The 16,521-nt window shown below is 41.0% G+C and overlaps 1 protein-coding gene across 2 annotated transcripts; it reads right to left on the bottom strand.

The window, feature by feature from the left end:
* Positions 1-555: 555 nt before the first annotated feature.
* Positions 556-10,700, bottom strand: reep4 (receptor accessory protein 4). 2 transcript variants are annotated; one of them, XM_062960814.1, is made up of 8 exons: positions 10,570-10,700; positions 8,091-8,163; positions 6,911-6,987; positions 5,154-5,274; positions 4,718-4,831; positions 3,571-3,703; positions 3,311-3,483; positions 556-1,303 (listed from the first exon to the last, which is right to left on the bottom strand). In XM_062960814.1, the coding sequence occupies exons 1-8, from the start codon at positions 10,599-10,601 to the stop codon at positions 1,244-1,246; spliced, it is 783 nt and encodes a 260-aa protein (XP_062816884.1). In that variant the 5' UTR covers positions 10,602-10,700; the 3' UTR covers positions 556-1,243. The 2 variants fall into 2 exon arrangements, with proteins under 2 accessions (XP_062816884.1, XP_003228281.1); XM_003228233.4 differs by lacking the exon at positions 10,570-10,700 and having other exon boundaries at positions 8,091-8,303.
* Between the last annotated feature and the right edge of the window lie 5,821 nt (positions 10,701-16,521).

Genomic DNA, 16,521 nt, shown 5'->3' with positions numbered 1-16,521 from the left:
GGTGAGAAGAGTGGGATATAAATATTGGAAATAAATAAATAAATATACAGTCCTGATTTTGGAGTTTTTTTTAAAGCCAGATTTTGTTCATTTTCATCGTTTTTATTTTATCAGTTCCTATTTTATTAACAACAATAATTATTATTATTTACATTTTAATATAAATAGACATAAATTGATATATTATTTATATTATTACAGTAGAGTCTCACTTATCCAACATTCTGGATTATCCAACACATTTTTGTAGTCAATGTTTTCAATACATCGCGATATTTTGGTGCTAAATTCGTAAATACAGTAATTACTACATAGCATTATTGCATATTGAACTACTTTTTCTGTCAAATTTGTTGTATAACATGATGTTTTGGTGCTTAATTTGTAAAATCATAACCTAATTTGAGCCTATGTTTAGTAGGCTTTTGCTTAATCCCTCCTTATTATCCAACATATTCGCTTATCCAACGTTCTGCCGGCCCATTTATGTTGGATAAGTGAGACTCTACTGTATTCATAACAGCAATATTAAAATAAATAGCACTGAAAGCCACCTTACAAGACAAAATGTGTTTATTTAAAAATAACATTAAAAACATTACAAATACATTTAAGTGTCTGAGCCTGTGGTCTTCAAGTAGTAGCCAAGTTAGTGTTTTCACAGAGAGAAGGGAACGTGAGCCATTGAGCCGGACTAATGTCCTTCTGCGGCAAAACGGGAGCCCAAGAGATTGCAAGTTTGTGTTGGCTTGTCATCGGCCACGACCTCAAAACCAAAGGCCCAGCTCTGAGGCCGAACCCAAGGCGTTTCGGGAAGAGAGGCCCGTCTCCATGCTCTTTGGCACCCACCTGTAGGGTCCCTGCCCTTCGGAAAGGCAGGCCGTTTCAATGGCATAACAGTGCATTTGAGGCTGAGAAAAGGCACGTGGAAAAGGCGAAGAGGCACAGAGAGAACACCGAAAAGGGCACTTTGGATTAAAGGCACCGAAGGATGAGCCCTGCAAAGTCTGGCCCCTTAGAAATTGCAGGGAATGAGGAAGGGACTCCTGGAGATCTCCCCATTAAAAGCCGCGGTCCTTCCAGCAGCTGTTTCCTCTGCTGCCAAAGCTGGCAACATACTCTTGACCTCTTTGGATGTGGCCACCTTGAAGGCAAAAGTACGAAATAGAGGCATTCCTTGGGCTGGAGGCAGCACCATGAGCAGCCAGGTGAATCCAACTATCCTTCAAGGTTGATGCGGCCTCTAGTTCTCCTGGTCGACCACCTTCTTCCTGGGGCGGCTGCGCACCAACCGCACGGAGCCCTGCAAAGAGAGGAATGTGGGGTATTTTAACCATATGGGACAATAATAATACTATAATCAATTTTATTTCTTGCCCACCTCTCCTCACAACTTGAGGCGTGTTACAACATTGCACAACACCCACCTAAAAACATTCTTTAAAACAAACATATTAAAACGTATTTCGACAAGACATATACAGTAGAGTCTCACTTATCCAAGACTCGCTTATCCAACGTTCTGGATTATCCAATGCATTTTTGTAGTCAATGTTTTCAATACATCATGATATTTTGGTTCTAAATTCATAAATACAGTAATTACAACATAGCATGAATGTGCATTGAACTACTTTTTCTGTCAAATTTGTTGTCTAACATGATGTTTTGGTGCTTAATTTGTAAACTCATAACCTATTTTGATGTTTAATAGGCTTTTTCTTAATCTCTCCTTATTATCCAACATATTCGCTTATCCAACGTTCTGCCGGCCCATTTATGTTGGATAAGTGAGACTCTACTGTATTAGTAAAGGTTTCCCCTGACGTTAAGCCTAGTCGTGTCCAATTCTGGGGGTCGGTGCTCATCTCCATTTCTAAACCAAAGAGCCGGCATTGTCCGTAGACACCTCCAAGGTAATGTGGTCGGCATGACTGCATGGAGCACTGTTACCTTTACACCGGAGTGGTATCTACCCTGTTTCCCCTAAAATAAGACATCCCCAGAAAATAAGACCTAGTAGAAGTTTTGCTGAGTTGCTAAATATAAGGCCTCCCCCGAAAGTAAGACCTAGCAAAGGTTTTGTTTGGAAACATGCCTGCCGAACAGAACACTAGAGCATACAGTATCGGCAAATGTACGTACCATAGAGTGTTGTACATGGAAATAATGGTAGTAACAAGAAATTCTTGATAGGATTCACAGTTAGTCTGGTTATGCTGGTTTGTGATGACAACTACTATACAGCATATAATAAATGTTCTCTCTTTTTTGTTCAACAATAAATGTGAATTCTTCTTCATGGAAAAATAAGACATCCCCTGAAAATAAGACCTAGAGCATCTTTGGGAGCAAAAATTAATATAAGACACTGTCTTATTTTCAGGGAAACACAGTATTGATCTATTCACATTTGCATGTTTTTGAACTGCTAGGTTTGCAGAAGCTGGAGCTAACAGCAGGCGCTCACTCCGCTCCCCGAATTCGAACCTGTGACCTTTCGGTCTGCAAGTTCAGCAGCTAAGCGCTTTAACACACTGTGCCACTGGGTGCTCCAAAACACATATTAAGACATATTTTAAGACACATATTAAAATACACGAAACAGATTAAACATAAGATTGGGGCCGGGCTGTGGAACAGGCTGGTTAGCAGCCAGCTGCAATAAATTACTCTGACGAAGAGGTCATGAGTTCGAGGCCAGCCCATGTCGGGGTGAGCACCTGACAATTAAAAATAAAATATAGCCCCTGCTCATTGCTAACCTAAGCAACCTGAAAGATAGTTGCATCTATCAAGTAGTAAATTTAGGTACCACTTATATGTGGGGAGGCTAATTTACGACACCATAAAAATTATCTAGCTGCTGTTGGAATGAGGAAGTTGCCATTGCAGTGGATGATGAAGCTGCTGCTCCCACTTTGGCCAGAATTAAGCAGACCCTCAGGAAGCTGGAGAAGGTTTAAATTGCCTCTGCGTCTGTCTCTGTTCTATGTTATATGGCACTGAATGTTTGCCTTATATGTGTACAATGTGATCCACCCTGAGTCATCTTTGGGGTGAGAAGGGCGGAATATAAATACTGTAAATAAATAAGATGCAGGTTTATTTAAAAAATGTCTGCTTAAGTTCTGCTTCCCCTCCCCCTTGTTAACAGCTCACACTGAGGTGAGTTGGCAATCTGTCATGGATGCTGCCTGCATAGCTGGGGGCTGGACTAGATGTCCCTTAGGGTTCCCTTCAGGTTGTACGATAACTATCTCTAAAAGGAGCACGGAAAATCCCACCACTCTGCCTACAAGGGCCTCACCTCTTTGGTGGGGGGCTTCTTCTTCACGACGCGGAGGCTTTGGCTCCTGGCCAGTGGTTTTGGCAGCCCAGGCTCCTTGCTCTGTAGCCGGGGGCCGGCGGAGAGGCCCGAGTCTGACCAACAGTCCTCCTCATTGCTATCAGAGCCCTGCGGCTGGGGAGCAGCCCTCCATCCTGCAGGACAAAAAGGCCAGGTCAGCAACTGCGGAGAGCCTCTGCTGCTAGTGGATCCCATACGCAGCCATTCCCCATCGCTCGTACCAATCGGCCGTCGCCGGAGCTGGTCCTCCTCCAGGTAGAGCGGGTCGGAGTAATGGACGGGCGCAGCGTCAGGAATGGAGCGCAGGTCCTGCATGCTGAAGCTGCGCAGGCGTCCGGTCAGGGCTCCTTGGCTCTGAGTAGAAGACAGGAAAAGGGAGCAGGAGAGAAGAACAGTGAGGCTTCTTTTTGAAAAGATTCCCCCTCTCTCTCCCAAGATCAAGGTTTTATTTATGTCATGTCAAAGGTAAAGGTAAAGGTTTCCAACATTAAGTCCAGTCGTGTCCGACTCTGGGGGTTGGTGCTCATCTCCATTTCTAAGCCGAAGAGCCAGCGTTGTCCGTAAACACCTCCAAGGTCATGTGGCCACTGGCATGACTGCATGGAGCGCCGTTACCTTCCCCTATTGATCTACTCACATTGGCATGTTTTCGAACTGCTAGGTTGGCAGAAACTGGAGCTTACAGCGGGCGCTCACTCCGCTCCCGGGATTTGAACCCGGGACCTTTCCGTCTGAAGGTTCAGCAGCTCAGTGCTTTAACACACTGAGCCACCGAAGGCTCCTTTTTCATGTCAAAAGCATTGCATAAATAAGTATAAAACTGATAAAAATAGAGCGGCTAAATAGTTTTTGATGAAAAACAGGCAAAAGCGACCGCATTGTCTATAGCTTTAAACAGTTCTTCCTCTGTGCTTGAGGCAGGGCATTGTGGGCAAGTATATAATATATAATACTCAAATTATGATATACTAATAATATATTATATATACATATAATATTGATAATAATATTATAATGTAATATAATAATAATAATAGTAATAATAATAACACACTATTATAATTGTATATTAGGAGCCTCCGGTGGCTCAGTGTGTTAAAGCGCTGAGCTGCTGAACTTGCAGACCGAAAGGTCCCAGGTTCAAATCCGGGGAGCGGATGCATACAGAGGCAGAGTTGTTTGTTCTGCTCCACAGTCGCACAAGGTGGAGGATTCTTCTAGGTAGTGCCATTTTGCCAGGTTTATTTATTTGTTTGCCATATTTATATCCCGCCTTTCTCTACCCCAAGGGAGACTCAAGGAGGCTTACAGACAGCACTTGCAGTGGGAAAGGCAGACATAATAAACAACACAACCCAACATCCTGACCTTGTGGGCGGCCTGTACGGCAGCCGTGGCAGCCACGTTGAGGCTCTTCTTCCCGAAGCTCACAAGGGTCTCGTAGCTGCGCTCTTTGGCCTGGAGGATTAACTGGTCAATTTCCTGCAAAGGAAGAAGCAGGGAAAGGGGCCGGGAGAGAAGCGAATCACCCCAAATGACTACGGAGGGACTTTAACTCTGAACTTCATGGGAGCTCTCCAAGTTGCAGTGGCAATTCTGCATCTTGGCTAACTCCTTAGTCCAGAAGCCTAGAGAGCAGCTATACCCCCAATGATGTGGCAGACACCAGCTTCTATGGAATCCTATCAGTATATGCCTTTGCCTCTCCTCACATTGGAAAGGGGTGCAGCCTTCAGACAGACATCGTCCTCCTTCCCTCCCGCCCATCCCTTTCCCTGGAAGAAGACCCGTGTGGGCCCTTTACCTTCTCCTTGCGGGAGAGCGTGGGGTGGATGAACTTGCGATAGAGCAGGCTGGCTCCCCGGGTGTAAGGAGACAGGAGCCACACCACAAAGGCCATCTTGATCTCGTAGTAGAAGGGGAACCTGGACGGAGGAAAAGGCAGGGCCATGAGGACGGGAGGGCAGCCTCCACCTCCGAAGACAAGGAGAACTTACTTCTCTGTATTTACACATATTGACTCGAGTCTCGTGCGCCATCAAATCTAATGCGCACGTCAGTTTCCAGCTACTTTACACAAGGGACCAGAAGGCCAGGTACAATCTCTCCCACTGGGAGAAATGAGGGGGGCAAGGGTCAGCCTTGGGCCAGTCTTGCCTTCCTCCTTAGGTCACTTCCAGGGAAGAACAAATAGAGAACAAGTCTTAATTCCCTGGACTCCTTGGAAGGAATGTACAGAGTGTGAATGCAAGTGGAATGCAGAAAGTGTGGGTGTGGTTTTAAGAAGATCCAGGTCACCGTTGGGACTGTCGCAATCCCTGGTAAACAACGCGAGCACATTTTGATGAAGGGGAGGAGGTTTGCTACATGTAAAAAACATGACTCTCACACATTTAAACAGCAAGCGAATCAAAGGCATAACGGTTCTGGATTTTGCCCGTTTCCAAACTCCCCTTGGCTGTTTAGTCTCTGATTATTTATTTATTACAATATTTCTACCCCGCCCTTCTCACCCAATAAGGGGACTCAGGGCGGCTTACCATGTAAAAGGCATATATAAACAATCACAGTAACATTCCAATTCAATTTAAAATTAGATTAATAATAATAATAATAATAATTTTATTTTTATACCCCGCCACCATCTCCCCAGAGGGACTCGGGGCGGCTCATAGATATAAAACCAGATTACATTAAGACATTCATACACATATAAATATACTCTATATACTCAAGTATAAGCCGATCCAAATATAAGCCAAGGCACCTAATTTTACCACAAAAAAACCTGGGAAAACATTGACTCCAGTATAAGCTGAGGGTGGTAAATTTCAGAAATAAAAATAGATACCAATAAAATTACATTAATTGAGGCATCCGCAGGTTAAATGTTTTTGAATATTTACATAAAGCTCAAATTTAAGATAAGACCATCTAACTCTGATTAAATCATTATTCTCATCTTCTTCAATGTAAATGTGCTTATGTATCCTTTTAATAATAATAGTATAAAATACATGTAATAACAATAATAAATACAGGAAAATAATACATGTAATAATAAATAGAGTAAAATAATAAATGTATGAATAATAATAAAAACAGAGTAAAATAAATGTAATAGTAGCAACAATAATAGAGAAAAATAATAAATGTACCATATATTCTCAAGTATAAGCTGACCCAAATATAAGCCAACCAGGACCCTCACCCAAATATAAGCCGAGGGGGGCTTTTTCAGTCTTAAAAAAGGGCTGAAAAACTAGGCTTATACTCGAATATGTACAGTACATTAAGCACATTTCATGTCAAAGGCTGCCCAACGGCCAGCCAAATTGCCAAACCTGCTACAGAGTGATGTATAGAGGAAAGCCCTGAATGCCATGGCAGTTGCAAACTAACAGCAAAACAAACCAAATGCGACTCAAGGCTTTGTTGTGGGAAGAGAGAGGCAGAGCCAAGAGCCAGGAGCAGGCTTCCCAAGTCCGGCAAAGCATCCGAGACCAGGGAGGAAATGTGAAATTGGGGTACACAACTCAGATTGCGGTCAGGAAGACTCACCAGGAAACAAAGGTGTCTGCAACCGTCTCAGTGGCCATAAAAAGGGCGAACACGATCCAGTACATCATCCATCGCACCTGCCAACAAAGCAGGGAAGAGTTAACGGAATCCTGTGAACACAATCTCTCTCTCCTCCTTGGCCACAAAAAGTGGCCAAATATATACTTTTTGGGGGTTTGGAGAGCATAGGGGAAGGTGAACACCCTTGTACCATTTCCTTTACGTCTGGGCCCCTATTCAGATTTCCCCTCACTTTCTGTCCCTGTGAGAATTGGATTTTGCAAAATGTGGCTTGTGGTGGAAATAAAGGACTGGGGATAAAGCTTCAGTGGAGACCTCTTTTCCCCATGATAATCACTTTTCCAGGAGTGAGTTTCCCTTTCTTCCGAAGAGGGAGGCTGTTAGGAATTGTGGGAGTTGAAGTCCAAAACACCTAGAGAGCCAAAGTTTGCCCATGCCTGAGCTAGACCCTCTTCTTCTGCTTTGAGATACCAAATGCATTCAATCTGTTGGGAATCATCCTGGACTACTCAAGAGTTAGATTGAGGGAATCCTTTCCCTGTTTCCAAAGCATGCCTAGACAGGCTTTACTGTGTTTCACTCTATCCTGTTTACGTCACATCCCTTACTTTGAAGTTAGTAGAAATGTGAATCTCTAGGGACACTAACTTCTCATTGGTCAGAATGTCTTTTATGGCCTCAATAAACTGGACCATGAGGTTGGAACCATTTTGGTTCTCTCTTCTCCCTTTGTTCTTCTAGCTAACAAGAAGCATCTCGCCATCTCTCCTGGCAAGATGTAACTATTTAGATGTTTGTTATTTTTCCTTTCTTATTTTTCCTTAGAAATCAGTCTAGAGTAGACTAGACAGCTCCCAAGCCTTTCTATCTACAATGGAGTTCTTTTTACCTGAATAAATACTTTTTGAACTTTTATTGAGACTCTGCAGTCCACTGCAATCCTAAATGGTCAAAGGCTTCTCTTTGCTAGCCCCATGTAAGTAACTGTTGCATTTGAAAGCTTTGCTTTTGCTACTCTGTTGATTTTGGTGGAATCTCGCCCAGAGAGGGTTAATTTGAGTCTAACCGCTCAGAGATTACCACAACACAATCAACCTCATCCCCAAGCATTATCTTGAGGTCCCTTTGTTGGCGGCATGCCCCCCCCCAAAAAACTCACGTATTCCCGGATGTTCTTTGTCTTCACAGCCTTGTAGGAGGCGTAGGCCGGGTAGAGCATCCCAAAGACGAGCCTGTAACGCAACGGCGGGGTCAGGAAAGCGGGCCAGCAGCGGTACAGTCCAGCCAGGAGCCAGAGGCCGTACCTCTTGGCCTGGCGCACCGCCTTGGCCTTCAGGGCTTCCATGGTGGCTCCAAAGGAAGGAAGCCCCTGCCCCAAATGAGGATTAAAGGGGAGGGGTATCACAGAGTTAGACTCCCAGGGATCTGCTCAAACACCTGTCAAAAACCCAGTCATCTTTCTGGGATGTTCCCCTCCCACACAGGAAGGGCCAGTTTCACAATTGGGGCAGGACCAGACTAGCCAAACCGGCTCCTCCTTGGCTGTACTTCCTCCATCACAGGTCTCGAGCGAAAGCAAACACTGCCAGACCCTCTCCAAAATAATTATTATAATTATTATTGTGTTGTCGAAGGTTTTCATTGCCAGAATCATTGAGTAGCTGTAAGTTTTTGATAATCCCTTTGATATAGCCACAGGGTTCACTCCCATTTTAAGGTGCTCTCCCATGATCCTATAGCACTTTTAACTTCCTCATGTTTACAAAACTCACTTAGTGCACTTTTCCCAGTTCACTTTTATGACTTTACTGCTGTGTTTTAATTTGTGTTTTACTAATGTGTGTGGTTTTATTTTATGTTATTTTTAATTTTCATTTGTGCTTGGTTTTTTGTTATTTGATGTCGTTCTATGTTTGTTTTGTATTTGCCCAGGCTTTAGCCCCATGTAAGCCACCCCGAGTCCCCCCGGGGAGATGGAGGCAGGGTACAAAAATAAAATTATTATTATTATTGGGTTGTTGTATGTCTTTCAGGCTGTGTGGCCATGTTCCAGAAGTATTCTCTCCTGACGTTTCACCCACATCTATGGCAGGCATCCTCAGAGGTTGTGAGGTATGGAAAAACTAAGCAAGGAATGTTTATATATATCTGTGGGAAGTTCAGGGTGAGGGAAGAACTCTTGTCAGTTGGAGGCCAGCGTAAATGTTCCAGTTAATCACCCTAATTTGCATTGAATGGCTAACAGCTAACAGCCGGTTCTGAAATCCAAAACACCCGGAGGGCCCAAGTTGGCCCATGCCTGCTCTAAACCTTCATCCAAGTCATTAATAAAGATGTTTAACAGAACCGTGATTTCTAGCTTTGAATATGTTTTAATGGATTTAAATTGTGAATGTTTAAATACTGTTATGTTTAATTCTGTTTTAATGTTCGCATATTTGTATATTTTAAATTGTGTGGTCATACTTTTAATGTAAGCCGCTTTGAGCCTCCCTGGAGAGAGAAAACGGTGTATAAATAAACATAATAATAATAATAATAAATGCATAGCGGCTATGAGTCTCCTTGGGGGAGAGAAAGCGGAGTATAAATAAACATAATAATAATAATAATAATAATAATAATAATAATAATAATAGATGCATAGCAGCTTTAGTCTCCTCGGGGGGGGGGGAGAAAGTGGAGTATAAACATAATAATAGATGCATAGCGGCTTTGGGTCATCTTGGGGAGAGAAAGTGGAGTATAAACATAATAATAATAATAATAATAATAATAATAATAATAATAATAATAATTGATGCATAGCAGGTTTGAGTTTCCTTGGGGAGACAGAAAGCAGAGTATAAATAAACATAATAATAATAATAAATAGATGCATAGTGGCTTTGAGTCTCCTTGTGGAGAGAGAAAGTGGAGTATAAATAAACATAATAACAATAATAATAATAGATGCATAGCGGCTTTGGGTCTCCTTGGGGGGGGGGGGAGAGAAAGTGGAGTATAAACAAACATAATAATAGGGATAATAATAATAATAATAATAGATGCATAGCAGCTTTGGGTCTCCTTGGGGGGGAGAGAAAGTGGAGTATAAACAAACATAATAATTGGGATAATAATAATAATAATAATAGATGCATAGCAGCTTGGGGTCTCCTTGGGGGAAGAGAAAGTGGTGTATAAATAAACATAATAATAAAAATAATAATAGATGCATAGCGGCTTTGAGTCTCCTTGGGGAGAGAGAAAGCAGAGTATAAATAAACATAATAATGACAATACTAATTATTATTATTATTATTATAGATACATAGCTGCTTTGGGTCTCCTTTGGGAGAGATAAAGTGGGGGTATAAATAATAATAATAACAACAACAACAACAACAACAGGGCCCAGGGCTGACCCCTCTTTATGACTCCCAAATAGTCACTTCTTTCCAGGAAGAAGAAGAGGAACCACTGGGGAGAAGCCCAGGCTGCCTATACTGAGCTGGAGTAAGAAGGGACTCCTAAAGGCCATCCAAACCAGCCCCTTCGGTGAGGCTGGAAGGCACAATTTAAGCCTCCCCGACAGAGGGCCATGCCTGGAAACTTCAGAGGGAAAAGGAGGGCATCCAAACAGGCGGCGGACTCACACGACGACGCGGCAGAGGAGCCACGAAACCATGGCGACCTCCTCCTTTCCTTCCTTGCTTCCTTCTTTTCGGCTCGTCTCCGTTAAAACCGACGCCCGGGCCCGTGCGCATGTGCAGAACCCTCGCGCTTTCCCCGCGTGCCCATTGGCCGCCGGCGGCCACGCCCACGCCTTCGAATGGACCAATAGGGGAAGCCGGAAAAGTTCTGGAAGAAAGTTGAAAGTTGGCCTTTGAATGGATAGATTGATTGAATGATTGATTGATTGGAGATAAATTGATGAATTGGTTAATGAAATAGGTAGTCATGGGGGATGGAGCTTTTGAGTCTTTCCTGCAGGTCTTTGATGGAATATACTGATTGGAACTGCAACTGTTATATATATACAGTAGAGTCTCACTTATCCAATGTAAACGGGCCAGCAGAACGTTGGATAAGCGAATATGTTGGATAATAAAGAGAGATTAAGGAAAAACCTATTAAACATCAAATTAGGTTATGATTTTACAAATTAAACACCAAAACATCATGTTATACAACAAATTTGACACAAAAAGTAGTTCAATACACAGTAATGCTATGTAGTAATTACTGTATTTATGAATTTAGCACCAAAATATCACTATATAATGAAAACATTGACTACAAAAATGTGTTGGATAATCCAGAACGTTGGATAAGCGAGTGTTGGATAAGTGAGACTCTACTGTATGTGTGTATATATATATACATATATATATGTGTATATATATATACATATATATATATACTAGCTGTGCGCGGACACGCGTTGCTGTGGCAAAGTGGTGGTGGTATTGGTTAAAAATTGTTGTGTAATTTTTATTTGATGTTATTTGTATTTTTTAATTAATTTTATTGTAAGTTATCTTTTTATTTATTATATTTTATTATTTTCTTGTATAATTTTTAGTTATTTTTTGTTATTATGGTATTTTATTGTATTAATTTTTTAGTGTTTTTAATTATTTTTTAGTGTTTTTTATTATTTTTTATTGGGTTGCTAGGAGACCAAGTTGGAGGAGCTTAGCCTTCTAACTGGCAGCAATTGGATAAAAGCAATTATTCCTCTCTCTCTAATTAGGACTTTATTTTTCTTTTCTTTTTGTTGTAACAACCTAGAGGCATGGATGATGGGTTGTGTCGTCAAATTTCGAGGTTGGGGGGCCTGTAGTTTTGTTGTTTTGTGGGTCGCCGTGATGCCATCACTCTTTTATATATATAGATATACAATATAATTTACAATAATATATAATAATTATAACATATTGTATATACATATAATATTCATAATATTATATTGTAATATGATATAATACTAATAATACAATATAATAATATTAAATATATATTATATTTTACATGTAATATTACTAATAATATTACAATATATTGATACAGTACAATATAGTAATTTATTACCAGTATTGTACTATGCTAATTAGGTACTTACTTACTTACTTACTACTTGCTAATAATATAATATTGTATGTTAATTTAATTTGTACATAATAATAATAATAATTTAATTTGTATGATGTTGTTTTTATTATGTTTGTTATGTTCGTGCTGTTGTATGATGTTTTGACTATTGACTTTTTTGGCACGCCTTGAGTCCTCTGGGGGAAATGGAGCAGTATATAAATAAAGGTTGTTTATTATTATTATTATTATCATTGTATGACACAGCAAAAAAGATAGATATGCTGGATTTCATATCAAAAAATCACAAGTCGAACACTTCCCAAGTGTCTAGTACTGTGTGATGTATTTTCGGATGATGCGTGCAGATCCCAATAGGGTGGCCTTTTGCAGTTGGCAGATCATAATTTTGTCAATGTCTATTGTTTCCAAATGCTGGCTGAGATCTTTTGGCACGGCACCCAGTGTGCCCATCACCACCGGGACCACCTGCACTGGTTTCTGCCAGAGTCTTTGAAGTTTGATCTTGAGGTCCTGATAGCGGCTGAGTTTTTCCTGTTGTTTTTCGTCAATGCGACTGTCACCTGGGATGGCGACATCAATGATCCAAACCTTTTTCTTTTCTACAACTGTGATGTCTGGTGTGTTGTGTTCCAGAACTTTGTCAGTCTGGATTCGGAAGTCCCACAGTATCATTTTCCAATACTTTTGCAGGTTTGTGATCTCACCAGTTCTTTGCTGCTGGAAGGTGGTACTTAAGGCATAAGTTCCAATGAATCCTTTGGGCCATGTAGTTGTGTCTCTGTTTGTAGTCTGTCTGTGCAATTTTCTTACGGCAGCTGAGGATATGATCAATGGTTTCGTCGGTTTCCTTGCACAGTCTACATTTTGGGTCATCAGCTGATTTTCGATCTTGGCCTTGATTGCATTTGTTCTGATGCATTTGTTGTTGTTATTATTATTATTATTATTATTATTCTGTTGATGTCTCACCAAGTTACAAGATCCCAGCAATGCATAGCATTGAGTCAATGTAATGAAATGAGAGATGAGCTCCTTGAAAGAGGGGCTCCAGACACAGCTCCTTAAGCTCCTTAAGCAGCTTCCCCTTTGGCTTTGGCTCAGCACTACCCTGTTTCCCCTGAAAATAAGACCTAGTAGAGGTTTTGCTGAATTGCTAAATATAAGGCCTCCCCCAAAAGTAAGACCTAGCAAAGGTTTTGTTTGGAAGCATGCCCAACGAACAGAACACCAGAACTTGCAGGATTGGTAAATGTACATACCATAGATTGTTGTACATGGAAATAATGGTAGTAACAAGAAATCTATATACAATAGAGTCTCACTTATCCAGAACGTTGGATAAGTGAATATGTTGGATAATAAGGAGAGATTAAGAAAAAGCCCATTAAACATCACAATAGGTTATGATTTTATAAATTAAGCACCAAAACATCATGTTATACAACAAATTTGACAGAAAAAGTAGTTCAATACGCAGTAATGTTATGTTGTAATTACTGTATTTACGAATTTAGCACCAAAATATCACGATATATTGAAAACATTGACTACAAAAATGCGTTGGATAAGCTAGTGTTGGATAAGTGAGACTCTACTGTATATATAAATGTAATGTGCGTTTTCCCTGTGGAGTAAACAACAAAACCACTGAACCAAATCACACCAAATCTGGCCACAAAAGATATAATCATCCAATCTGTTTCTTTCAATTTAAAAAACCTAGAAAAATAAAGTCCAAATTACAGAGGATGAGGAAGAGCCCTTTTCCCCCGGCTGCCAGTCAGAAGGGTAGGCCCTGCCCCCTCTAAGCCCCACCCCTTCACATCATATTTAGGCCTCACCCCCTTCATGTCATGGCTGAATTGCTAAATATAAGGCCTCCCCCAAAAGTAAGACCTAGCAAAGGTTTAGTTTGGAAGCATGCCCGCCAAACACAACACGAGAGCATGCAGGATCGGTAAATGTACGTACCATAGAGTGGTGTACATGGAAATAATGGTAGTACAGTAGAGTCTCACTTATCCAACGTTCTGGATTATCCAACGCATTTTTGTAGTCAATGTTTTCAATGCATTGTGATATTTTGGTGCTAAATTTGTAAATACAGTAATTACTACATAGCATGACTGCTAGTCCTATCCTCAGCCACAAAAACGAAGTTTCTGGAGAACAACTTCTTTCGAAGTAAGGACCGCACAATTAAACAGGGAGTAACACTTTCAAACCAGGAACAAAAAATGTTTCAAATTTTGTTACAAAGTGTTACGTGCTAAATTTGTAAATATAGTAATTACTACATAGCATGACTGTGTATTGAACTACTTTTTCTGTCAAAGTTGTTGTATAACATGATGTTTTGGTGCTTAATTTGTAAAATCATGACCTAATTTGATGTTTAATAGGCTTTTCCTTAATCCCTCCTTATTATCCAACATACAGTAGAGTCTCACTTATCCAACATTCGCTTATCCAATGTTCTGGATTATCCAACGCATTCTTGTAGTCAATGTTTTCAATGCATTGTGATATTTTGGTGCTAAATTCGTAAATACAGTAATGACTACATAGCATTAATGTGTAATAAACTACTTTTTTTGTCAAATTTGTTGTATAACATGATGTTTTGGTGCTTAATTTGTAAAATTATAACCTCTTTTGATGTTTATTTATTTACAGTATTTATATTCCGCCCTTCTCACCCCGAAGGGGACTCAGGGCGGATCACATTATATACATATAGGGCAAACATTCAATGCCCATAAACACATCAAACAAAGACCGAGACAGACAGACGCAGAGGCAATTTAACCTTCTCCTGAGGGGATGTTCGATTCTGGCCACAGGGGGGAGCAGCTGCTTCACCAGCCACTATGACAGCACTTCCTCATTCCAGGTTGTAAATTAGTTAACATTGCCTCCACACTTTTTTTTTATAAGTGGTACCTTATTTCCTACTTGACAGATGCAACTATCTTTCGGATTGCTAGGTCAGCAATGAGCAGGGGCTATATTTTATTTTTAATTGACGGGTGCTCACCCCGCCACGGCTGGCCTCAAACTCATGACCTCATAGTCAGAGTGATTTATTGCAGCTGCTCAACAGCCTGCGCCACAGCCCAGCCCCAGGCTTTTTCTTAACAGGCTTTTTCTTAATCTCTCCTTATTATCCAACATATTCGCTTATCCAACATTCTACCGGCCCGTTTATGTTGGATAAGTGAGACTCTACTGTATACATACAATATATTATATTATACGACTATATTGCATACATAGATTGTTGTACATGCAAATAATGGTAGTAACAAGAAATTCTTGATAGGATTCTGATTATGCTGGTTTGTGATGACAACTACTGTACAGTATACAATAAATGTTCATTTTTTGTTCAACAATAAATGTGAATTCTTCTTTGTGGAAAAATAAGACATCCCCTGAAAATAAGACCTAGCACATCTTTGGGAGCAAAAATTAATATAAGACACTGTCTTATTTTCAGGGAAACACGGTACCCTGTTTCCCCTAAAATAAGACATCCCCAGAAAATAAGACCTAGTAGAGGTTTTGCTGAATTGCTAAATATAAGGCCTCCCCCGAAAGTAAGACCTAGCAAAGTTTTTGTTTCAAAGCATGCCCAACGAACAGAACACCAGAGGGTTGTTGTATGTCTTTCGGGCTGTGTGGCCATGTTCCAGAAGCATTCTCTCCTGACGTTTCGCCCACATCTATGGCAGGCATCCTCAGAGGTTGTGAGGGTGTGAGGTATACCTCACAACCTCTGAGGATGCCTGCCATAGATGTGGGCGAAACGTCAGGAGAGAATGCTTCTGGAACATGGCCACACAGCCCGAAAGACATACAACAACCCTGTGATCCCGGCCATGAAAGCCTTCGACAACACATAGAACACCAGAGCATGTAGGATCGATAAATGTATGTACCATATACATGGAAATAATGGTAATAATAAGAAATTCTTGATAGGATTCACAATTTGTCTGGTTATGCTGGTTTTTGATAACAACTACTATACAGTATATAATAAATTTTCATTTTTTTGTTCAACAATAAATGTGAATTCTTCTTCATGGAAAAATAAGACATCCCCTGAAAATAAGACCTAGCACATCTTTGGGAGCAAAAATTAATATAAGCCACTGTCTTATTTTCAGGGAAACACGGTAGGATTACCCTATGAGCGAATCTAATGCACAGTCCCATTTGGGCAAGGTGGTTTCACCAAAAAGGTGAGCATTAGATTTGAGTAAATGGGATGTTTTGCACAGAGCGTCTTGGCTTTGATGGATGCCGCGCGAGCATGGGAAAGGTCTCCTTGGGAGGCCGTGTCATGCGCGTGACCCTTTGCCAATGCCAGGCTGAAGGGCCACTTAAAGGGATGGCGCAAGAGGAAGCGGGGCTGCGGCCGGCCATCAATGCCTCCATTCACCCGCTGTTTGCCCAGCTGCCTCTCAAGAGCCCACTCCGCAGAA

The sequence above is a fragment of the Anolis carolinensis genome, unplaced genomic scaffold (assembly GCF_035594765.1).
Source record: "Anolis carolinensis isolate JA03-04 unplaced genomic scaffold, rAnoCar3.1.pri scaffold_8, whole genome shotgun sequence".
Classification (NCBI taxonomy): Eukaryota; Metazoa; Chordata; class Lepidosauria; order Squamata; family Dactyloidae; genus Anolis; species Anolis carolinensis.
This window is presented reverse-complemented; position numbering and strand designations above follow the sequence as displayed.